This window comes from Varanus komodoensis, unplaced genomic scaffold, assembly GCF_004798865.1.
Source record: "Varanus komodoensis strain SLA01 unplaced genomic scaffold, ASM479886v1 scaffold93, whole genome shotgun sequence".
NCBI lineage: Eukaryota > Metazoa > Chordata > Lepidosauria > Squamata > Varanidae > Varanus > Varanus komodoensis.
In genome coordinates, this window is record NW_025336635.1 from 574490 (window position 1) to 599886 (window position 25397).

Sequence of the window (25397 nt, forward strand, 5' to 3'; positions counted from 1 at the left end):
CAGGCAGGCAGGCAGGCAGGCAGGCAGGCAGGCAGGCAGGCCCAGGCATGGCTGACCTTGATCAATGGACACAGACTTGATTATTGGGGATGGCATGGAAAACTAGGCAGTGTGGGTGGAATGGCGAATCCTGGCAGAGCCTATGCGTGGATGATGGCATTGGTGCACAAGAGCATGCCACATGCCACATGGCAGTTCTTGGGGCTCAGCCGCCCTTGTTCAACCGTACTTGCCAAGGCTGGCTGAAGCATTTCAACACCTGAAGCAAAGACAAGGTGGCATCTTGTATGTAAGCTGGCCAGATGGAGAGTGCAGTCTGGTTCAGGTGCTGGACATGGCCGCCCTCTTCCGTTTCACCTGGGGCAGCGGGCTGGCTGGGGAGGTGTGGGGCCCAGCATCTTGCCTCCGAGCTTTTGCTGTGGCTCCCCAGCCCAGCATGCTCTGCCTGATGGCAGAGCCAGCCCTGATGCCAGCGGCTCTTACGCCGCTGCGCCCACTGATCTACCCTTTGCTTTGGTGACCTTTTGTGCTGTCACGGAGCATCAGGTATGGCTGGCCATATGACCCAGTCCAGGGGAAGATGGGTGGAAGAAGGCCACCACTGCCTAGCACCAAAGGGGCGGGCCCAACCTCCTCCGGCACCGGTGGTGATGAACCTAATCCCTTTGCCTCCCTGCCTTTGCTCTCTCATTGGCTCTTGTCCTGCAGGCTTCACAGGAGGGATGGGCCTGTTCAATTTCATGAGGTCAGCAACCCTGCATCCCAACACCTTCCTCTCGTGGTCCCTGGTACCAGGGTGGTTCTCCGTCATTATGAGTGCCATGGCAGGTATGAGATGCATCATTCAAAGCACTGAAAACTGTGGGAAGTGGATGGGGTGTACAACGGGGAGAGCTCCCTAAATCCAAGCAGAGGCGAGCTCTGGGCGAGGCTCGGGGCATGCTAGATCACTGCAAGCAGCATCCCCCCACCCCCGCTGCTCCGAACGCGGCACCCTGGGGAAAAGCTGAGGCAGCAGCCCTTGGAGCGCCCCGAGGGCCTGTGTCAGGGGCAGGATCAGCGCCTGCCAGGAGCCCGCAAACCAGCAGGACCCCACCGGCCAGGGTCCGCCTGAGCCACCCTTCCAATCCAGCCAGCAGATGGTAGCGATGGTGGTGGGTCCTGAGGATGGTGCCGAAAAGGTCAGCACGCCGGGGGGCCCGTGCCAGCAGCCAGGTTGGGATGCAGCCTTCTAGCGGCGGCAGCTCACTGGGCTGGGCGTGGGTGTGGGAGGGGACAAGGGAGGCGACACCGATCGCGTGTCATGCATTCACAAGCCCTCCCTTGGTGTGCTGGGCTGGCACGGGTGCCTCAGCCCCTCCTCCAGGGTCTCCAGGCGACACACCCACCCAGCCAGGAGCAGAAGGATATTGCAGGGACAAAGCGAGTGAGTTGCTCAGATAGGTCTTCCACTAAAAGAACCACCGCCCTCTCGTTTTTTAGTCCCCTGGAGACAGGGCTATCATTACCAGACAGTTCCCAAGTGGAGCAGAGACTTGCTCCATTTGTGAGCATTGTTTGGTAGAGGAGGAAAAGAGGTTTTGTGATGGCCCTTGACGTAAGGACTGGGATGCCATAAGTGTTTCCCTATAGCCCCTTGTGAAATGTTGGGGAGGTATCAACAAGCGGAAAACAGCAGACCAGCCCAGGAGCCAATCATGAAGCAGCGGTGCAGAGGAGGCGGGAGTAGAGTAGGACCGGTTCAGGTTTGAGGGTGGCTCTTGCCAAGGGGGGTTGTGCAGGTGTGCCCCCCATTGGGCTTGCTTGGCTGGTGGCCACAGTTCTCCAGGGAGCAGCGGAGAGGATCTGCATGGGATATGGATGCCAACATGCAAATTTCCCACAATGGACGAGGACGGTGCCATGTCAGGGGCTTTGTGGGGGTTTAAGTGGTGGCCAAGTGAACCCCGAGGGTTGCTTATTTAGGGCAGGCCTCAGCAGGAGGTCTGGCTGGGATGGACAGTCCCTGGCAGCTCCCTAAGAATGTCAGATCCTCCTCATGGCTGGTGGTGGATTCTGAGCACCACTGAGCCGGCCCCTCCCTCAGCAAGTCTCCTTTCTCCATCCCATCATCTCCTACCTCAAGTGCTCCTCATCCTCTTCTTCTTCGAGGCTGCTGCTTGCTTGCTGGACAGGCAGAGAGCAAAAGCTTGCCCTTCTCACCATGTCTGGACCAGAGTGAGAAGCAGCCAAACAGCAGGGCAAGGAGGATGAGGAGGGACAAGTTTAGCCACGTGTGACACTAAGAATTCTGCTCCATGTGAACCCATTGAGTGCCATCGAATGCCATTTCCATTCCCCTAAGAGTGGGTCACCTGGGGGGATTTTGTTTCCCATTCCAGAAAAAAAGTTTACACTGGTTTTCAGGTTTTGCCTTTTGGCAAATTTGAGTTTGCACAAGGTTGGGGAGATCAGGACCTTTGTGCAACTGGTGCCATATTTTTAGCAGACGTTTTTATTGGTAATATTGCGCAAGGTCTCCTGTTCATGATTTCCCCCTTCTCCATCTCATTCTCTCCACATACACCACTTCTGAACATAGCCCTGCAAAGGCATATTCTGCTCTTGTCAAGTAACTTGTCATCCCCTTCGCTAGGGAAGCGCAAACGGATGCCGCGTGGCAAAAAGTCCCAGCTTCAGGTCCAGGCAGATGGGTTCCCAGGTATCACTTCCTCACCAAGAAAACCTTCTGAGGTTGTGGTGTTCGGCTTTATGAAAAAGCTGAGCCCGTGCACAGCTGCTGGTGAAAGGGCAAATTCTGTGTTAGGTATCATTAGGAAAGGAACTGAAAATATTGCCAATACCACACACCTATTTTTCAAATCTATGGCTCACCCACATTTAGAATACTCTATTACAGAGCTAGGAAAAGTGCAGAAAAGGGCAACTAATGTATTCAGGGAACGGAAGCTCCTCCCATTGGGTGAGGTTACAACCTTATGAAGAAAGATAAGTACCAGAGACAGGCTGAGGTGTACAAAATTACACATGGTGCATTGAAAGTGGAGAAGGGGACGTTGCTATCCCTCTCTCATAATGCTAGGACTAATTCCATATTGCTGATGGGTAGGCAAGTCAGGACAGACAGAAGGAAGACCTTCATACCCTCATTCACACGGGATGTAGCAATGGCTCCCAACTTGGATAGCTTTAAAAACGGAGTGGGCAGATTAGTGGAAGAGAAGGTTATCCTGATAGCTCTGGGCTGCCTCCAAGGTCAGAGGAAGGGTGCCTGTGTACACCAGTTCCTAGGGAATAGGCACAGGGGGCTGCTGTTAGCTCACATCCTGCTTCTGGGTTGGCCACTGTGTGAACACAATGCCAGATGAAATGGGTCATTATCTGTTTGAGGACGGCTCTTCTTATGTTCTTAAAATGTGAATGAATTTATCTTCAAAGTTCTGAGCAAACTCATCGCAGTGAGTTACCAAGGGTTCAGCACCACCTGATGGAAATCAGAGAGAAAATGGTAGACAACAGATTAATAGATTGATGAGCTCTCGCTCTCTCCCCCCCCCCCCACCTCTTGTAGGAGTTTGCCAATTTGTGGCAAAGCGGTGGGAGGAGGACGAAATAGCCAGCATGCTTTGGGCAAGCAAAACTGCACTCATATTAGAAGAGGAGTGGGCAACACCGACTGACTCGGAAAACAGCCTAGACCAGGCCATGTGATATCTCCACGCGCAGTGGCACCATCAGCTTTCTCCAGGCTGAACATGAAGGCAGGACACAGCGATGTCATTTGGGCAAGGAAAGCAAGAAAAAGCTACCCTGCAGAGCCGTGCAACACCCCCTTCCTCTGAGCTTCCTATGTTGTTGTTCCTGTTGTTGTTGGGTTTCTCCCCTCTTTTTTAACATTAGAAATGGATATTAATAAATTACTTTAATGGGCAGTCTTATGTCACTGTTTTATGTACCTTCCTTACCATTTGGAAGTGGGTTTCCAATTCTGGTTTGGAAGCCAAATGCTAATCATATATTTTTTTAAAAAAGTTTGGACATCACCGCAAACTACTGTCATAGCAGTCAACTGAAAGATAAGGTCATGAGCAAATGATGCCAGCGCCATCTAAGTATGTGTTTAGAATTGGAATTTTGATGGAGTCTTATGGACAACCTTTTCAAATGGCTGCCATGGTGGCAGGAGGGGCTCCCATAGCTATATTACAAAATAAAATGAGCACCTGGTGGCCAAGGAGCCCAGGAGACACCACACTGGGGATTCCAGAATTAAACCATTATCATTAGGCACAGTGATGGGAAAATGAGCAATAAACAAAAAGATCAGAGACCAGGCATATGACTAAACATTGCAGCCACATTCATTCCTGAGCTTCTGGTGTCGGTGCTGCGTGAAAACCCAGACAGCACTCACTTTCTCCAAACTGTGAAATCCAGCAGATTGTGGATTTTGTCTGATGGAGAGCCATGACTCCTGCCTTTGGGGTGCAATGAATAAAGCATGTAGTACTATTGTTAAATATTGTGATTTGCATGCACGCATCCCATAATCACTTTGCAACATCAGAAATAAATCAGACAATTGTACAAAGAGTGCTGTACAAGAAAACATTATGGAGAATTAACCAAAAAATGAACTATTCACATATGTCTATTACCAGTCTAAGCAATTTAAAAAGGGAGAATTTTTTTCTATTATGTGTGTGACTGTCAGCTGAGTAAAGGAATCTTATACAGCAGTCCTGCTCCCTTCTGCTCATGATTAAGCCCAATTTTACAGGGGGTCCAGATGTGTTTTTCTCATTGCTTCTGTCTTGTTATCTCAGCAATCTGTGACTTCTGCCTGGTAGTGCTAGAAACTGTCTGGACCCAGCCTACGTTGTTTGACTGGATGGATTTTATTCAATTAATTCTACTTAAATTTGCATGCAGATAAAGTCCCTATTTATTTTTTTAATGAAGAACATACACATCCTAGAAGAGGAATCCTTTCTCCTGTGTACATAAGGAAAGAACGCCTCTTCTAGGATGGTAAGCAACCTTTGCAATATACAGGTGCCCTGACTGGTTTTGTCTAAGAATGGCATAGAATTGAACGAATCGATCGACGGGGCTCTGTATGGTGGAAGGTCGCTATATTGATTTATGGGAGGTACTGCCCTGATGTTGGCCATTCACTGTGATTGTTAATGATGGTGTTTTGGGTTTTGCCTTTGAACGGACTTCATGGATAGCGGCAGAGGAAGCTCGCGCGATGATGGGATTTCCTTGCTGACTCGAGTCGAAAACTCTCGTGTGCACTTTGATCACAACGGCCAGCCGAGCAGAATGGGGTCTATATTGGTTGTGAGTATAGAACACGCGTGTCAGTCACCGTGCACGCGCATCGTCTGAGCGGGTAAACCCCGACACGCTTCTTGCCCTTTCACCCACATTCCCTGCATGGGTGTCCCGCCTCCCTGCCAAAGTCAGTGCAACTTCGACAAGGCTCCCGTGCTGCACAGACCTGAAGAATTTGCTACGCTCTCATTTGCTATGCTTAGGAGGTGGGGCAAGCATCGGGCGACGCTGATTGGTCTAAGGTCACGGACGTCACGGCCAATGCATTATTTTTCTCCTCCTCCTCCCTTTGTCTTTCCTCCGAGAAAGTCATCCTCTCACTGTGCCTTCCAATCTTCTGACTGGCTAAAGTGCACGTCAATCTTCAAATGGCAGCGAAAACCGCTTGTGCCCGCCCTTTCTTTTACGACCCTCCTATCGCATCGCTTGATTGGCTTGGCAAAATCCGAGCCCAACTTCTCATTGGGCGCCTGGTGAAATGGCTCAACAATACCCTACGGAGGACGGCTTAAGGTCAGCCTATGGAATACCGGCTTGGCCCATGTGCCCTCTTTCGATTGGTTGAGAGCATCTGGTGGGCGTACACCAGCTGGGCGGGTGGCCAACGGAGAGCAGGCAAGATGGCGGCGGCCGGGCTAAGGGCGATGGTGGGAGTGAAGCGGGTCATTGACTACGCTGTGAAGGTGTGTGCGGGGCGGCTGGGGGTGGGCGGGGGCTGCTCCTCGGACGCCTGGGTCCTCTCCTTTCCGGGGTGACTCCGCGAGGTCGAAAAGCCTCTCCTTCGTGCTCGCTGGTGGCCTCATTCAGGCTCCCCGCCCGTCTCCCTGACAAGTTCGTCGCACTTTGGAATGACCCCGTGTGTGGCGGGCTGGACACGCTTCTTTGAGCACTCACACGTTGCGCTATCACACGTGTCTCAACTTCCTTGCTCGAGGATAATCTCCCCCATCATAATAGGCACCTCATAATTATGACACCACGGAACATCAGAGCCTGTTCCGTGTCACCAGCTGTTTGTATTCTCTAGTTCATTTTAAAATTCAGGATACAGGAGTTCAGAGTTGGACATGGATGTCTGAATTCCAACTGTATCTGCAAATGACTATGGAGAATTTTTCATAGCCTTAGGCTTATTTTCCGTATAGTGGGGATCTTTCCTTTATTATATTATCCTTTGTGATAAAGATTTTTTTGGTGTTATTTCCAGAAAGTGTTGTAGGCCTTCATAGAACTGGTCAACTTCAGCTGCTTCAGCACCAGTGGTTGGGGCATAAACTTGGACTACCGTGATGTTGGATGGTTTGCCTTGGATTCGAACTGAGATCATTCTGTCATTTTGGAGATTGTATCCCAGGATTGCTGGGAGAAATATCAACAACCTCAGATAAGCAGATGATACCACTCTCATGGCAGAAAGTGAAGAGGAACTAAAGAGCCTCTTGATGAGGGTGAAGGAGGAGAGTGCAAAAGTTGGCTTGAAACTCAACATTAAGAAAACTAAGTTCATGGCATCCAGTCCTCTCACTTCCTAGCAAATAGAGGGGGAAGAAATGGAGGTAGTGACAGATTTTATTTTCCTGAACTCCAAGATCACTGCAGACAGGGACTGCAGCCAAGAAATTAAAAAACGCTTGCTCCTGGGGAGGAAAGCTATGGCAAATCTAGACAGCATATTAAAAAGCAGACACATCACTCTGCCAACAAAAGTGCGTATAGTCAAGGCTATGGTTTTCCCGGTTGCAATGTATGGCTGTGAAAGCTGGACCATAAGGAAGACTGAGTGCCAAAGGATTGAGGCCTTTGAATTGTGGTGCTGGAGGAGACTCCTGCGAGACCCTTGGACTGCAAGGCAATCAAACCGGTCAGTCCTAGAGGAGATCAGCCCTGACTGCTCTTCAGAAGGCCAGATCCTGAAGATGAAACTCAAATACTTTGGCCACCTAGTGAGAAGGAAGAACTCCCTGGAGAAGAGCCTGATGCTGGGAACAATAGATGGCAAAAGAAGAAGGGGATGGCAGAGGATGAGGTGACTAGATGGAGTCACTGAAGCAGTTGGTGTGAGCTTGAGTGGACTCCAGGGGATGGTGGAGGACAGGAGAGCCTGGAGGAATGTTGTCCATGGGGTTGCGATGGGTCAGACACAACTTCGCAACTAACAACAACAACAACTGCTTTTTCTACTCTTATTGACTATGAAGGCTACTCCATTTCTTCTGAGGAATTCTTGCCCACAGTAGTATACCTGATGGTCGTCTGAATTAAATTCACCCATTCCTGTCCATTTTAGCTCACTGATTCCTAAGATGTCAATGTTCATCTTGTCATCTCTTGTTTGACCACATCCAGCTTGCCTTGATTCATGGATCTTACATTCCAGGTTCCTATGGAGTATAGATCTTTGCAGCATCGGACTGTCCTTTCACCACCAGATACATCCGCAACTGAGTGTCCTTTTGGCTTTGACCCAGTTGCTTCATTCTTTCTGGCACTACTAGTGCTAGCCCTCTGCTCTTCCCCAGTAGCATATTGGACACCTTCCGACCTGAGGGGCTCATCTTCCGGTGTCATATCCTTTTGTCTTTTGGCACTGTCCATGGGGTTTTCCTGGCAAGGATACTGGAGTGGGTTGCCATTTCCTTCTCCAGTGGATCACCTTGTGTCAGAGCTCTCTGCTATGACCTGGCTGTCTTGGATGCCCCTGCATGGCATAGCTCATAGCTTCATTGTGCTACACAAGCCCCTTTGCCACAGCAAGGCAGTGATCCATGAAGGGGAAGACTCCTAATTGGCACTTTCCTACCAGATGGTCTCCCACTGCTTTTGGATTTCTCTAGTGAAGGAGGTCCATGACCTCCTTAGGTTATTGGGCAATTGTATTGCCCTGCCAGGAAGATTTTCCAGATGTTCAGCGAGAAGCTGGGATGCTGTAACTTGAACCTCTATTCCATGTCTTGCACTCTTGATGATCCTAAAGAGGTTCCAGCCTTCCTCTTTCTGACAACCTGGCAAATACTTGAAAATGCTCTCCTAGCTCTCCTCACCCTTCCCAAGGCCAAACATGCCCAGTGTTTCCATTCTCTTTGCACAGGCTGTGTTGATCATCTGTTTATTTCATTTCTGTACAACCCCACAGCCAAAGCTGTTGAGCAACTGTGTTCCTGCGAATTGTTCCCAGGGTGCTCCTTCAGACATGCCGGCTTTCTTATGCAGAAAGTACTTCCATGTAAGAAAGCATATAGAAGCTGTCATTTGTGACAGTGTCTCATCAATTATATATGCTTTCTGAGAAGGAATTCCCCAACACGTGTGCTAATTATGGATGTGATTCTACACGATGCCGTTGAGCCACTGTTTCCCCCTGTATGGAATGGTTTCTCTGCTAGACGGGCTTAACATCTGAAGTGGCCCTGGGCAGTGACCTGCAAGAAGTGTGAGCCCAGTTACCCAAGAGCCTGTGCAGTGCACTATCAGAAGGTTCTGAATGCAGGAAACTTTGTGTGCTTGTGTGTGTGCGCATGCACAGTGTACAACCTCTTTGTAGCTTTTTTGAACATAAGCCCTAGAACAATGTGGGCAAACATCTGTCTTTGTTCAGGCTATAGTGCATTTACATCATGCAGGAGCTGACATGATCCCAGGTTTACCTTATGCAAACAGAAGCTTTTATCCTTCTGCCCTTTAACCCATAAACATTGGAGAGGCTTCGGTATGAGAGATGATGCATTCCGATGCTTAGGTTTTAACTCTTTATTTCCTTTTTTTAAACACTAGGGTAAGGGAAGTCATTGGACAGCATCCTTTAGCTAATTTATTTGGTTTAGGATTTAGATTAGATTAGATTGTAAGCCATCCAGAGACGATAGTGATGGACGGCCTATAAATGTCCTAAATAAATAAATCCTTGTGTTCCCATGTGCAACATTTCTTATAATCCCTTGTGTGGTCTTGCACTGTAGTTTGCCTATGAAAGTAAGTGTTAATAGATACTTTCCCTAGAGCCCAGGATATTTTGCATTGGCATCAGAAATGTTGGGAAGTGGAGGAAAAGGAAAGGGTGGCATCCATGCAAACATCTCCCCGAGATGGTCCTGTGGCCCAGGTGCAGGGGAAGGTGGCTCCTGAGAGAAGAGAGACCTTATTGACTACATATGTTATCATGTCTAAATGAATTGAAATGTCTCATATTTGTCTGTTGACATTGGTGCATTTGTCCTGGGCTGACCATGCTTTACATGCTGCATAGCTGCTGAATTCTTGTACCCCAAACAATTTGAATTGTCATCAATAATGGTTCCCCAGTTTTGCATGTCTCTGGGCTGAGACTAACAGGCTGTCTTCTTGCAGGTACGGGTGAAGCCAGACAAGTCAGGCGTGGTGACAGATGGCGTAAAGCATTCCATGAACCCCTTCTGTGAGATTGCAGTGGAGGAAGCTGTGCGCCTTAAGGAGAAGAAGCTCGTCTCAGAGATTGTTGTTGTAAGCTGTGGTCCCCAACAATGCCAGGTGAGGATGTTTTCCCTATAGGAAAAGGAGGGCAGCTGTAGGGAAAGGGACCAAAGTCACCCTTGAACAAGAGAGGATTGTAACCAGAGTCCATACCTGAATATCAAGAACTTTCTTTGTAGTTGATGCAAATGTACCTGAACAGAGTACCCGGAGGAGGGCCTTCTCTGCGATGGCGCCCCAACTATGGAATGCGCTCCCCAGAGAGGTCCGCCTGGCACCGTCATTATACGTTTTTCGCACCAGGTTAAGACCTTTTTATTTGATCAATATTTTAATATGTTTTAATATTGAATTTTATTATTGTATTTTATTAACTTGCAGCCAGAGTGGGTCATCCATTTATTTATGCTGTAAGCCATCCAGAGACATAAGTAACTGGACAGCATACAAATTTTATAAATAAATAAATAAAATGACCCCAGCTTGTTGTTGATACTTGAAGTGTAAATTCCATTTCCAGATAGTTTATTCACTTCTGTTTCCTCCCAAACTGTTGCTGTTCTATTTAGCAATAAACCTTCATAATAAATCAAAATATCCATTGCATTCAGTAATGACAGATGAGCTCTGAAAACAAAAAGAGGAGGTCAGCAGCTGTTCTTCTCACTTCTGCAGACCTGCTACATTCATGTCCACGAAACCCTATGCAAGTTTAACTGATAAAACAATAAACTGGGCCACTTCTAAATTTATGTACTTACCTCTACCATTTAACAGATCTGTTCTTGTGGACAAAAGTCCCCACTCTAATATTCTGGCCAACAAAATTCCCCATGATGCCTCTGTATAAGCTTTCCAAACTGGGAGCAAAACAGTCCACAATGAATTTAGTTAAGGTAGTATAGTAAAAACTGTATGAAGCAAATCTTTGTCCATCTGGTTGAGGAACAGTTTAGAGAGATCATATTGTGCTAAACAAGTTATTATATATATTTTTAACTAACACAGCTAGGAATGCAACTTGAAAAGCAATTGGCTATATAGTAATAGTTTGCACTCCCCTCATAGCAGACAGAGAGAGAGTAGTCAAAACCAGCTCCAGGAAATAGCATAATTGTGTTTGTAACTTTTTATTATTTTTGTCAGTCCTTTGCAAGTGCAGTCCTTTGTGTTTGTTCAGCCTTTTCTGGTCAATTGCTCTATCAATTTCAGCTGTCAAAGGAAGAAGCAAAGATCACAGATTAACAAGACAAGAAGCCTCAAAAAGGGGTGGGGGGAATTAAAACTTTCCTTTCTGGAATAGTTGAAGACTTGGGGAAAAGTGGAGGGCACTGAGAAGAGGATTACGTTAAGTGTGAGAGATTGTCACCCCAATTTTTGGTGCTGCTATTCATGCTGGTTTTCTCTCCTTTTCTGATAGTTTTCACATCACAACTAGGCTAATGTGTGTCATTTAGTCTATACCCAGTATTTCAAAGTGCAGTAGCTGACTGACATGGCATCTCCCTTTGATGGCTGAAACATACAAGGAAAGTGACCAGACAGAACACATAACAAACAAGTGTGGTTCAGTGAAGGTCCAGGGAAAAAGTGCACTTTTCTGGGGCCAAAACGTTACACCTTTTGAAGGCCTCGAAACGAAAATGACAAAACTGGTAAACAGGTGTCGTGATCAAGGAGGTGGAGACAAGAAGGGTTCTGCCACAGACGCTGGAGGGGAGCGAAGGGGGAAGGAGTGGGAGGACAAGCCGCAGGGAGGCAGCCTGTCAGGCCCCCCAAGGAGCCTGCTCTGTGTGGCTGATTTGCAGGGCCCTCCTGTGAACTTGCCCTTGGTGGAGGAGCCCCGTCGTAGAGAATATTGCATTGACAGACCAGTGGGCTGACTGTTCCTAAGCATTTACTGAAGAACTCCAGAACTGTGTGCTGCAGAATTGGCTTTTGGTAACGGGTGCTTTTTCCGTCTCTAGCACACCGGTGCGTATGGAATGGAGTGATTGTAGTGGGGAAGCTGCTTGGGGCAGGGACCTATCCTTGCTGTATTCTGTAAAATGCCACTCACACTGATGGTGTGGTAATAGCGTCACAGGGCCTGTGGCCGGGGATGGCTTTCTGAACCTGTCTAGCTGTGAGTTTTTCTAGTGGCTGGAATTGCTTCTCATAAATACCTTCTTGCACTTTCTTTCGGAAACCGATGCTTGGGTTCTTATTGGTCTGCCAATTTGCTGAGCAGACTGTGATCAAGATAAAGCTAAAGTAAATTTTCTGCTATTGAGTGTGAGGCAGGGTATGTGGTGCAGGGGCCAAGCTTTGCTAAGGAGCCTGGTGGCCACCAGGTGGCAGCAGTTGCATGCGAGAGAACTCTGGGACAGCCCGGCTGAGTGCACTGTGTAGAAGAGGCCTGGGGGGCAACCATTTCTTCTCCCAGTGTTGGATGTGAAGCTCTAGCAGACGTCTCCACTGAAGCAGCTTGGGAGCTTGGCTGTCCTCACTTGCTCAGGGTTTTCTGCATTGTCTGTGATAGGCAGATTTCTGGCCTGATGCATGAAATGGAGAGAAATAGGGCCCGAGTGGTCAAGCAGAGCATCCGTGCCACGCAACAGTGCCTAAGCCAGGCAGGGCTAGAATTCATGCTTGTGAGTTCTCCTCTTACTTTCCTTTTTTGAGTCTTGAGACCCACCAGATGGAGCCAGTGCAAATTTGCAGCTTGGGACTGGAGTGGGGTCCGAGTGGTGGTTCAGGGGTCAAAGAGAACTATGTCCTGGGCCCGTGGACCCTACACTGGGATTGACCTGCATGGACAAGTCATCTGTGTCCCAGTCACTACAGAGCAGGAATGCTAACAGTCTAACAAGGGAACAGAGCATTCTTGTTGCGATTTTTAAGGCATTGGGATTTGGAAATGGTGGCCGATCCACCAAAAGTCATCCAGCAACCTGCAGGTTGATCCCAGTGTTCTTCCCACACTTCCAAGGTCTTAGTGTGGCTGATAGGCAAAGGATGAGAGGATTTCTGTATCTTTAATAGTTGTACTAAAGAGAGAACTTTCAACCAGTGTGGTTGCATAACATGACGGTGTTAAGAGCTGCCTGTACCCTTTTAAAGGAAGGGAGGGGGGGGAGAGAGAGAAAGCTGAGAGATAAAGCTACTGACAGCACTATTCCTCTATATAGTTTCTCAGAAGTAAGTCTTGGTGTGTTCAGTGGGGCTTACTCCCTGATAAGTGTGCAGGATTGCCAGCTGAGCAAGTTTCAGGATGAAGCACAGTTTGAAACGCAAACCTCCCACGGCCAAACTCTTACTGACACTCTCAGCAAGCTCCTAAAAAGCATCCTTGGGGTCAGCAGTGATGTGGGAGTTGAACCCTTTGTACTCTCTTCTTGAGATCTCAGACACTGCTGGTGTTCTCTCTCTGTCTCTCTCTCTCTCTCTCTCTCTCTCAGCTGCTTTAGCCTGTGAAAGTAACTGGTTCAGACATGCCCCTCTCGCTCTCCTCCCCTCTCCTGCCACAGACCTGGCTCCATTCTATTTTCTGTCAGCTGCGGCTTCCTGACAGCCCCACCGTTGCCAGCTATTTTCTGCACTGCTGCTCCCGCTTCCCGGTGACCTTCACTTGCCGGGTTGCTCTTGCAATCCCATTTTTATGGCCCTTCCCTTCCCCCAGTAGCAGTCCGCCGATGTTCCTCAGTCTCAGAATTTTCTTAAAAGGGGGGACTTGCCTCTCTAAGGTCGCCTTCTCCCCCACCCATGACCAATTGCTGCCTCTGGTTGTGCGCAGAAGCTGGCTGGCTCAGGGAGGTGTTTTCTCTTGCTAACTCAGCAGCAGCTCTGCAGCCGAGTGCTGGTAGTTCCTGGCTCAGTTCCCATTGGGCAGGCCTCCTCTTCCTCACAGAGGTGATTTCCTTTACGTTCAGGCGAGCGTCATGTGTCACTTAATAGAGCATCACTTTTCTTTTTGTTAGCTACCCTGCGCTTCCCATAGGAGCAGCTCCCCCACCCAGTGACAAGAAAGTGCCCGGCTAGGTACGTCCGCCTCCTGCTGCACCCGCACGTTGCCGGGGCCCCACACCCTGCAAGCTCCACTGTCTCCAGGGATTCTCATGTAGATTTCTGAGATGGCCGTGTGCACCTGCACATGTGTCTGCCTCTGTGTATGCGCAGCCCTCGACCCAGCATCGCAGTCAGTCCCAGGAACCAAAACAGATTGCGCACACCTGCCTTAGTGTGGAGCGAGTTCGGTGGTCTGACTGGCAAACGGGTCTGAGATGAGGGTGGGAGTTGACGTGACGAGAGCGGATGTCACACGCGCACTGCTTGTTTTGGCACTGCTGTTCCCCAGCACAGTTCCTGCATTGCGCAGGGTTCTCTCAGGGGAGCAGCTTCCTGCTTCCTACTCACCACTCCCCGGCATCCATGCCGAGGTCGCACTTCCCTCCCTTCCACCGTAGCGAAGCAGCTCAGGAGGACCAGGCAGACAGAGGGCTTTGCAAAGGGACGGGATGGGATGGGATGGCAGAGGGTGTTCCTGGTAAGCCATATAACACTGCAGAGCACAAGAGACTCGGAATCACTTCCAGCCCTCCCTGTACAGTATCAGTGCTCTGCAGACGGCAGCTGCGAGAGAGCCACGGCAGCGTCCCCTGTGGCCTGGCAGACCCAAGTTCAAGTTCTTGATTAGTGAGGGTGTCTGTGGCCCCAGGCATCCCGTTATCTCCCGACCTGACCCACTGCGTGGGGCGTTTGTGAAGATAAAACCGGATGCTTCTGTGTGTGCTGCCTTGGGTGCCTTAGCAGAAATATGTGATGCGTGTAGAACAAGCTACGGCCTTGTGAGAGGGGCTAATGCTCTCATTTGACAAAATGAAGCTGCCCAGCCGGCGACTGTCCGAGGCCTCTAAAGAGAAAGGTGAGGGCGAGGCGATATTTGTGGCCTCCAAGTGTTTTGGACTACAGTCTCCATGAGGAATGCTGGGAGTTACAGCCCCAAATATCTGGGGATTGATTTGTTCATTCGACTGGATGCGGAGCCTTTCCCGTGCTGCAGCTCAGGGCTGATACAGTATGACAGCCGTTTTTCCTTAGCTTTGCTTATCACTGACTGTCAAAACTCATTAGAAATAGAAATGCCTTGTGCTGCTTTTGGTTAAGGGCCAATATGACAATTTAGCCCAAATCAGATAGGCTCCAGTTCCAGACTGGTATCCGTGGCATTAGCCACCTGCTAGTGGCAGCACCAAAGTGGAGAGTGGATGGACGGCAGAGAGCTGTCAGCCCTTGGGCTGCTATCCCTCCAAGGGAAGGCAGGCTATTTTTTAACCGGTCCCACTCTGGGGAATGCAATTCTGCCGTGTCAAGGCTGGCTCTAACAATGGTTGTGTCCCCAGGAGACAATCCGCACGGCCCTTGCGATGGGGGCTGACCGGGGGCTGCACGTGGAGATCCCTGCAAAGGACTACGAGAGCCTCGGCCCCTTCGTAGTGTCAAAGATCCTGGCCGCCTTGGCCAAGAAGGAGGGTGTCAACCTCTTGCTTCTGGGCAAGCAGGTAAGAGCAGCTGGAGGAGGTGGGCTGTGCACAGCCTAGGAAACCCTAACAGGCTTGGTAACCTCATGAATTTGAGCCTCACTGAAGCTGTTAGGGTTTCGGTCAATATCAAAGGAGGAAACACACAGCCAGCTGGTGTCTTTGCTTTCCCGTGCTGGTCAGGCCGGCGTCTGAACAGCCTGCAGCTTATATGCATGTGGCACCAAGGCTGGAGTCTCGGCTGGGTAGAACCCCTGCTTCTCCCGCTGCTTTCAGTACAAGAAGGTTAACACAATCAAGGAAGCATGACCACCGTTATTTGATGAGCAAATGCAGGAGAGCAAGGGGTAGGCAAAGAAAGCCAGATGTCAAACTGGGGAGTGTCTAATCTATGTGGCATCAGACTGAAAAGAACACAGGTCTTACTTGTAAATAGCAAGCTGCCAACAATGCCTAGGCTGAAGCTGATCCAGGAAGGTTTCTGTTGGGCTCCCAGCCAAATAGAAAGTAAGGTTGAGAGCCAGTCGGGAATTGCTAGAAGGAGGAATGAAATGTCAGGCAGTTCTGCTTCTTTCTTAGCATTAACTTCTAAGGCCTCTGCTTCTGGACCTAAAGGCTATGGGATCTAATTTAGCAGAGGCTGGGACTTAGCAAAAAGACCATTGCTCCTGTGCCATGCCGTGGCTGGTAGCAGGTCTGGTTCAGAGGGGAGAGCCAAAAGGAAGGTTTTGGCATCACTGAGCAGCCAAGCTGGCCACATGTGGTACCCTAGGTGACCCTGCAGAGTCTAACCCTTCCCCAAGAAGTATTTGCAGTGCAGCCAGCCCATGACTCTCGATACCCTTTGTCCAGTTGTGTGTTTGGCTGTGGCTGTTGGAAAGTCTGGCCTTCTTTGGCCCGAGTTAATCCGTGTAGAGTCCTAGGAAATGCTCACAGGACAGGGTTCTGGGTATGTCCTTTCCCTTGTGGTGGGGAAAGCAGAAGGGTTTCCGCCAGGCATGCTGGAAGGCAGATGTGCTTTCTGGTCCTTTGTGTGACCTCTGTCCTGCTTCTGCTTTTCCAGGCCATTGATGACGACTGTAACCAGACTGGACAGATGACCGCAGCGTTTCTTGACTGGCCTCAGGTACTACATGGGGCAGTTGGGAGAAAGCAGTGGGAAGTGATGGGCAGAGAAGAGGTTAGCCCTTCAGGGAGGTAGCCCATCAGGGAAGCTTCCTTACGCGGAATGGCATCCCCGAGGACAGCAAGTCCTGACGATGGACCACAGTGGCAGTATGACGTTTGAACTTCCAGCTGTGTCTTGGTCAAATGTGCATAACTGTTTTTCTTGCCACGGGGATGTTCCAGTAAGGGAGGCAATATTAATGAATAGTTCCTTACTTCTGTCGGACAGCTATTAGCTGCAGGCCTCCGGAAACTGCATGCAGATGAGGAGGCGTGCAGAGTGCAACAGAGCATTAACTTCTCTCTGGTACCCATGTGGGAATCAAATGGGTTACCAGGAAAGGGAGGACAGTAGAAGGAGGGGCCCCAGGGGCTCAGGTTCCAGGGGTGCCAATGCCAGCAGCCACACACCACCTGAGTAGCTCCCCTGCGCAGTTACTCAGGTGTGATGGAGGCCGTGGAATAAGCCCTTTCCCTGCCATGGAATGTGCATACTCATGCACTCTTCTTTGTGTGCAGACTTCCACTGCCTGTGCTCTGCCTGTCGCCTAGACTGTTTCATCACTCTCGGCTCCCTGGGTTCAGGCTGTTTTTGAAAAGCTGTGCAATGCCTCAAAGTGTTTGTATAGCTAGCACAGTTCCATATTTATTTTATTTATTCATTTTTGGATTTATATCCTGCCTTTTTCCTACAAAGGGCTCAAGGCAGCTTACATCTCCTCCTCCATCCTATCCCCACAACACCAACCCTGTGAGGTAGGTTGGGCTGAGAGTCTGTGACTGGCCCAAAGTCACCCAGTTGGCTCCATGGCTGAGCAGGGACTCGAACCCAGGTCACCTGAATCCCAGTCCCACGTTCTTAACCACTGCACCATGCTGGCTCTCATATTGACTTCAGGAACTCTGGCTTGAGAAGATGCTTTAAAGAAAAAAATAAGTGTTTGCACTGAGTGTTAGTCTAGCAGCCCTGCTCTCCCCTTTGCAGGGGACGTTTGCTTCAGAAGTGACTGTGGATGGGGACTGGCTGAAGGTTGAGCGTGAAGTTGATGGGGGCCTCGAGACGGTGCGTTTGAAGCTGCCAGCAGTTGTCACCGCGGATCTGCGACTGAATGAGCCACGCTATGCCACCCTGCCCAATATCATGGTATGATCCTGACACCATTTGGTGGGTGCTCCTTGCTGGGTACAGCAGGCTCTCTAGAGCCTAAGCCACTCTAACTTGAAACAAACCAGTTGCTGTTAAGTGGCCTGTAGGTCTTCCCTTTGGTCATTTGGGGCTCCCTCTGCATCCATAAGAGCTAGCAGTATAGGGTTCTAGGAGCCAAATTTACAGAAGACTGAAATTCCTCAAACAGTTTTGGCATTCAGTATATCAGCAAGCAGTGATGATAAATACGGCAGAGGGGCAAATGCCCCCGATTCCTATAGGTCAAGGACAGCTTAAATGTACCCTGATTTTTTCCTCCTTTTCCCAGAAAGCCAAAAAGAAGAAGATTGAGGTGGTGAAGCCATCTGATCTTGGTGTGGACCTGACCTCGCGGCTGAAAACCCTGAGCGTGGAAGACCCTCCCCAGCGCCAGGCTGGTGTCAAAGTGGAGACAGTGGATGATCTAGTTGCAAAGCTCAAGGAGAGCGGGCTGATCTGAATCCTCACGTGGTTTTGGTAAGGAAAGGGTTAAAGATGCTACTGTTGCACGAGCTTTAACAGAGAAATGCTAAAGAAGCTGAATGCTGTACCAAGTGCAAGATAAGCAGATTTGCATTCCTGCAGTCTGGTAGAGCTGCTTCTCCTTTTCCAGGGAGCTGGCAAAGAGCTGCACAGGGCAATGAACCCCCTGGTGATCGCTTGCAAACTTCTGAGGCCTGTTTTTCCAGACTTAAAGGCTTTTTGGTTTACCTTTAAGCATATTTTGACTCCTCGGGCGGCAAATCCATTTCCTTTTTGTAATATTTAAACTTGCACATCCCGACATTTTCTCACACTCCTATGGCAACAAGAAACAAATCTCAGGCTTATTCAGTAAGATGGGAATTGGCAGAGAGCAAATTTAGCTTTTTGTCTTGGTCACGTCCTAGAGCTTTCTGTACTTTCTTGCATATAAGTGAAGTGGCAGAACCTCAGATGTCTTGGTGGAAGGGACATCCATCCCATCAGAGAAAAGCTACAAGGGTTCTCAGTTAGAGGGTTGGTTGATATGAGGGTTACAGTCTGATGTAATTGTGCCCCCATAATTAGACGCCCACAACTTTAAAGAATGTTTGGCTCACTTAACATAACAGCCCCAGTTTCCAGCTCTTCCTACTGCAAATTGTTATGAAAGACTAAGACTGTCCCAAGTGCTCGCTGGACAAAGGGGGCAGGGGAGCTGTTCTGACCTGCCCAAACACCTGTGGTGCCTGCACAGTTTATTCTCTGCAGCTGCTATTCCTGGTCGCCATCGCCCATTGGCCCACCTCACCCTTCTTCCAGTCCTTGCCAATATGCTTTGTGTTCTTTTGAAGACCAGGATGTCGGAAACGAAATGGACTATGTCAAAGGAAAAAAATGTGCAAATTTGCTTGATCTGTCTGTGTTTGATGAGCATAGAAATCAAATTTTCCTGGTGGTTGAGGTCCATACATAGCAGGAAGTCGAACCAACCAGGACCCCAGATGGCGTATTGGCAGTGAGTTGTTTTTTGCTGATCACTTCTGAAATTAAACCTAAGATCTGCTGCCTTAAACCAGAAGCAGAATTGCACAAAAAGAGCTTCAAACTCCATCTAAGGAGAGCTAAGGGTGTCTCTTTGCCCTGTAAAGAAGGAAGCAAGAGCAAAGGAGAACAAGTTCTGCATTCGGGTTGCCTTTTCTAGCATTTGGGTATGGGAGCTCCAGGCAACAAAAGAGGCTTGATCAAGAGCAAAGGCTGCGAACTTATTGGCTGCCCTTTGGCTTCTTTTGATCATTGAGTCCCTCATCTCCTGAAAAGTGAAAATAAGGAACACAAGAACTGCCTTGCTGGAGAAGACCCGCTTCCATCAAGTCCAGCGCTGCCTCCAGCAGCAGTAACCCAGTTGCCTCTCGGAAGCTCTCAAGCGGGGAACGAAGGTAATCGCCATCCCGTTCTGTTCCACGCATCTGGTATTAAAAGAGATACTGCCTTTAAACGTGGTGGTTCCCTGTCGTGATTATGGGAGATACCCTGCGAAAGGCCTCTTGCCCATGGATTTTTCCAATTCTTAAGCTGGCTAACTAGTCAACATCAATTTTTCCGGCACTATAGTTCAGCTATTTACTAGGGGAGGTGGGGTGTGACTGCTGCATTTGTATTGAACCCACAGCCAATAATTGGCAATGCCCCCAGATTCTGAAACTGCATGAGAAGCAACAAAGGACCTGCACAATCCAGCAGTTTGTAATTGTGTCAGTCCCTGTCCCCTTGTTTCAGCACTTGTTGTTTTCCTTTCAAGAGGGGGCACAAAAGTCGCTTCACAGGCCAGTGCTGTTCACCAACCTTCCTCAACTTGGTGCCCTTCAGTTCTGCTGGACTACAGTGCCCAGCATCCAACCAACCAATGCATTCTGTCTGGGGATGCTGTGTATAGTTTGGCGCATCTGGAAGGCACCAGATGGGAGAAGGTTACTATACTTGTGACTTTGACTTACTTCTACATGAGGATGCCTTGGATTTTCACACTGTGTAATGAGAAATGTACAGAATGTTCCAAACGTGGTGAATAATAGATCTTTATAATGGCATAATAATTGCTGTTCTTTGCCAGGAGAGATGGTAATTATAAAGTACGTTAATGTGTATGCATGCGCCCACATATGCGAACATACTGTTTTTAAATTCAAAGGAGTTGAAAGTGTGTGTTCTTTGCTGCTGTGCAAGTTAAATGTTGACAAAATGCTTGGACCAAATGGATTTTTGACTTCATCAGTTTTATTTGGCCTCGAATAAGAGTTTTGGCGGAATGTGACATTTGCCCATGCTCAGAGTGCATTTTAAAATGCATGCTTTAAAAAGATCGAGTTAAATTTTACTGTATATCTTTTATAGGAGTTACCACTGCAATTTTAAGAATTTATGTCCCTGATCTGACTGGCTGAACCAAACCGGAGTGTTTTGAGCTCTGATGATCCTGGACTGGAAATGAACTCAATTGTTTAATGGTTCGACTCCCTGATATGCAGCCCTGATTTTTAGTTATAAAGTGCCTATAATCATTAAAATTAAAAATAAATCCACCAGCTTACAATTTAAAGTTGTGCGGAATCATTCACAGGAGAACCCAGATGTATAATTCTGTTTCCAAGTACCTAATCCGGCCCTCCCTGCTCCATTTCAGCCTTGCCTGGAGCCGCTGCTATGGGAGCCCATTGCTGCTGAGGTCGTGTTGGCCCCTGAGGCCTGCCTTCGCGGGACCGGGTCTCTCCGAGGTCGTCACCACACTGCCTTCCAGCCCAAGTGGCCGCCGGAGAAAGCTGAATGAGAGTTTAATTCTATTTTCTGTATTAATGATGGGTCGGTTTGCAATAAACGATGTGTGATCTTTGGAGGTGCTCTGAGCAAATGCCATGTCACTGCTGTGTGCGGGGCGTTTTGCATTCCCAATTAATTGCTTCAGTCCTCCCACAGCAAATGAGCTGCCCTGGGCATCTGGAGTGGTACATTTTCTCCTTAATAGCCCCTGTTTTGCAGAAGTGTCTGGACAGCTTCTGCAAACGGTAGTCAGAGCCTGGCCTTCCTTCATGAATGGCATCAGGGTTCACAGACGTCGTACATCCGGGCCAAGCGTCAGGTCCTTCCTGATACTTAGCAGGTGAGCTCACGGGGGGGAAAGCAGCCACTCCCTCTGTCCCTCCACGGGGCTGCCCCTGTCAGAGGACATCCTGTTAGCTGCCTTCTCTCGCTTGCTGCCAACAACTCTGACATCTGAAGGAGGAGGTTGCAGTCTGTGCAAGTTTATGCGCTATTAAAATGAGTCTCAAAGGTGCTACTTGACTCGGCCTTTAAATAATGATAACCTGAGACTGGTGCAGCTGTCCTGGTGCATTCGGTGTCGGAGAGTCACTTCCACTTCTGTTGCCATGGCAAAGGCCTAGTTCACACAGCCAGTGGGGGTGTGTGTGTGTACAGAGGTGGTGGGAACTGTTCCTGCGTTGTACCACTTTGTACTGAAAGGAGATAATTTGTGTGGCTTGAGAGGTGTGGAGATTCTGTCCACAAAGAGAACAAAGATATTTGGGGTGCAGGGCTATGCTAGAACTGTTCCCCCTGAAGATCTACTTTTTCTAGGTGACAGGTGATATGGCCAGCATTTTAATTCACATTATTTCCCATGCTTAACAGCCAGAAGTTAACTAGGGAGAGGTAACAGGTGGGGTACCACAGAGGTTGGTCTTGGTTCCAGCGCTCTTCAACGTTTTTATTCATGATTTGGATGAGGAAGTGTAGGGAGCTTATTAAGTATGCAGGTGACACAAAACAGTTTGGGATGGAAGACATACAAGATTCAAAGCAATTTTGATAGGCTGGAGCACTGGGGTGAAATCAGTAGGATGAAATTCAGTAGGGACAAATGCAAATTCTGCACCTAGGAAGAAGAAACCAAATGCATAGTTGCAAGATGGGGTATGCGATACTCGGTATGGGCTCAGGAACGCTGCAAGCGGTGTTGCAATTTTGGGAGATCACAAGGTGGTGAGTCACCAACGTGGTGCGGCTACACAAACGGCCAGTGTCATGTTGGGTGGTGTGAATAGAACCATCGCCTCCAGATCATGCACTCTTTCCCCTCTGCTCAGCACTGGTTAGCCCTCATCTTGAGGACTTCATCAAGCCCTGGGCACCAGACTTGAAATAAACTGAAAAAGTTTCATAGGAGGACGGAAAAGATGATCAGAGGACCAGAAACAAAGTCTTATGTGGGGTGACTGGAAGCACTGGGCATGTTTCTCCTGGAGGAGACTTGGGGAAGATATGATCGCACTCTTCAAACTCTTGAAAGGTGGTCACAAAGAGGAAGCCCAAGGTCTCTTCTCAGTTCTGGAGTTCAGAACATAGAATAATGGGCTCAAGTTACAGGAAGCCAGATTCCATCAGGAAAAACTTCCATACTACCAGAGCAGTTGCAATGGGACCAATGACCTAGGAAGTTGTGGGTTCTCCCACCCTGGAAGCATTCAAGAGGCCGCTGGGCAGCCATCTGCCAAGGATGCTTTTACTTGGAGCCCTGCACTGAGCAGGGGGTTAGACCTGATGGCTTTATCGACCTCTTCCAATTCTATGGTTTGATATAGTACCATTCAGAAAGCCCCTTCAGTGCCCTTCTGTTTGTATGAACTTGGTCTAATACGGCGAAGACAGGAGCATTGTACAGTAACTGGAGATGCATTGACCTGGTGCACTTGATCAAAACAAGTTACCAAGGTCTATTCATACCACAGCACCCGCAAGCCCAGATTTTCGTGATCATTCCGGTGAGGCTTCTTGTGTTGTCTGAAGTCTGTTGAAAATGGCTGCACTCCTCCAATAACCCTACAGCAACCCCTAAGTTATTGGAAGCCTGCCTGGGATCAGACAGCAAGCCATGTTGTCTGGGTTCAGATAACGTGACAGACTGCACATTTTCAGTACTGAACTGTTGACTTCCCCAATCTTCAAAGTATTTACTGCTGTGGTTACTGCAGAACCTCACAATTAAATAACCGATGAGGCAGCTCCATGGGTCTGAGTCAATGGGGCTGCATCTAGGGAAGTGTTGAAAAGGAGGTGGGCACGGAGAAGGGTCAGTTTGACAAGGAGAGGACACTGCCAGGTGAAATATCGCATCCCCACCTGTTTTGGTGCACCTGCTCCCGCTGCTTTTCCCCTTGCAGGAGCTTTTTGGGCAACTGGGTGCAGGATGAGCCAATCTGCATCCTCATCTTAACCAGTCTGTTGCCACCTCAACTTTGCTGAGTCTTCTGGTAGCTGAGATGGACAAGGAAATTGACCAGCCAATACTGCACAAATTTGATAGGTTAAGGGCACACTTGTGCATGACAAACACACATATTTGCACAATTTTCAGGGGCCGAAAAACGTTTTTAAAAACGCCAATTGCCATTTTCCAGGCCCTGAAAAAAAATGGTGGCAAACTAAAATGGGTAGAGCTGGGCAGAGGAGATAAGACGGGTTCTGCCATGAATCAGAATCACAGAACAGTACGGTCGGAAGGGGCCATGACGGCCATCGGGTCCAGGCCCCTGCCGCTGCAGGACGCCAGTTACACCATCCCGCGTGGGCTTTTCCACAAACAAGCCCAACTGTGTAGGTATACAAATTTTTGTATGTACCCCAACCAGGAGCCTGATGGCTAATGGGGCAGGATAATGGATGGACGGGTCACTTGGAAGGTGGCTTAAGCGTGATGTCTGGGTTGTTGTTGTTGTTGTTGAACAGCTGGGATTCTTTTTGTGATGTTCTCATGAGATCTGCCTTCCTTTAACTCAAGCCCAGTATTTCTTGTCCGACAGTCTTGGATGGAGCAAGCAGGTCATAGTTCTGTGATCTTCTCGCAACATGCCATCTCCTCCCCCACCCCATTTAAATCTATTAATCCCCCATTTTCCATGGCTCCTTTTCGTGATTTTCTTCTTCTTGTTCCAACACAGCATTCCTAGCTTATTCAAACAGATGGCCACTTCAGGAACCTTTTAATACATTTATGTAAAGCCAAGACAGTAAAAAAAAAAAAAAAAAAAAAAGAGAACAAGCTGCTCTTGTTTTCGGTAGCAGTTCTATAGTGTTTCACCCAAACCAAAACAAACCAAACCAAACCAAAACAGCAAGGCAAAGCAAAGCAAAGCAAACAGTAGTTTCAGCACCTTGGCATCAAGAAACTACATTTCCCATCAGGCTGTTGGTTACTTGAAAGGAATCCCTGCATGCCTATTTCATGCCAATTGTAGCTTCAGACAATGAAAGCAACTACAAGCTTGCCCCGTTGGCAGTGTTGCAAGCCAATTCAGCCTTCCTTTTAATCTGCCCTGTCTGGGAACGTGTGGCATTTCTCCTGCCACAGCCTAGGCAGCACCCTTGAATCAGAGGAGCTGACACGCTGCCAGAGCAGTCTGGAATTTCTGGACTCACCGAGGTGGATCCTCTTGAAACCAGAACATCGCTTTTAGAAGCGGCAGCTGGGGGTTTCTGGAGGAATCCTCAGGTTCCTCTCCCATTTCCAAGGGCCAGCTCTTGTCCTCTCTTGAGAGATCTTGTTCTGCAGGCAAACTGTAAGCGTCCTCGCGCTTCCCCGTCAGCAATGGATGTATTTCCCCCAGTGCTGTGAAAGGCAGCACAACTCTGACTGTGTGCTTTGCCAAGCTAGCCTGCACCAGAAAGTCCCCAATTACTGCTGCTGCTGAGAAGGGTCATTTTGCATACGGTTAAGCTCTAATTGAATTGTCACAGATCGTACTTTTTCTATTCTATTGCCATTTAATTCCAACCTTTACATTCTCTCCCCCACACACTTTACACCCATTTGCACACATACACGACAACTGAGGATCGCACTCAGCGTATCTGATAACGTGGGCTCTAGGCCATGAAATGCCATAATAAAATGTATTAGTCTTCTAAGGTGCTTGTTTTTTTCCTGCAGCCGTCACCACTGTGATTATTCCCAGGAAACTGCAGTGAAGAAAACACACCAGGTTGGAGCTTTAGAGAATTTGCCCTTCCTGAAGGATTTAAGTGCCTTTACATCTTGAGCTAACTGCTTACTCCCACTATGTTTGCCCCCATTCTGGGGCAGCAGGGAAGGTCTGGAGAGAGTAAGAAACATTCGGCCATGCAGGCAATCAAGTATAAATCTGGAAGGAGGAGAGACAGGGGCCAGCTAGTCTGTATCCAGGCAATCCAGGCATACTAATACTAGTTGGGATGGAAAAGCTCCA

General features: G+C 48.6%; 1 protein-coding gene across 1 annotated transcript; it reads left to right on the plus strand.

The window, feature by feature from the left end:
* Positions 1-5928: 5928 nt before the first annotated feature.
* Positions 5929-21013, plus strand: ETFB (electron transfer flavoprotein subunit beta). The gene is made up of 7 exons (XM_044418805.1): positions 5929-6023; positions 9685-9843; positions 15168-15326; positions 16369-16431; positions 17458-17616; positions 17948-18135; positions 20804-21013. The coding sequence occupies exons 1-6, from the start codon at positions 5961-5963 to the stop codon at positions 18116-18118; spliced, it is 774 nt and encodes a 257-aa protein (XP_044274740.1). The 5' UTR covers positions 5929-5960; the 3' UTR covers positions 18119-18135; positions 20804-21013.
* Positions 21014-25397: the final 4384 nt, after the last annotated feature.

Bases quoted from the DNA above. Each gene is read 5' to 3' on its own strand.
- ETFB (XM_044418805.1), top strand. From the start codon at position 5,961: ATGGCGGCGGCCGGGCTAAGGGCGATGGTGGGAGTGAAGCGGGTCATT. The intron at 6,024-9,684 runs GTGTGTGCGGGG...GTCTTCTTGCAG, and splicing joins TCATTGACTACGCTGTGAAG to GTACGGGTGAAGCCAGACAA. The intron at 16,432-17,457 runs GTACTACATGGG...TCCCCTTTGCAG, and splicing joins CGTTTCTTGACTGGCCTCAG to GGGACGTTTGCTTCAGAAGT.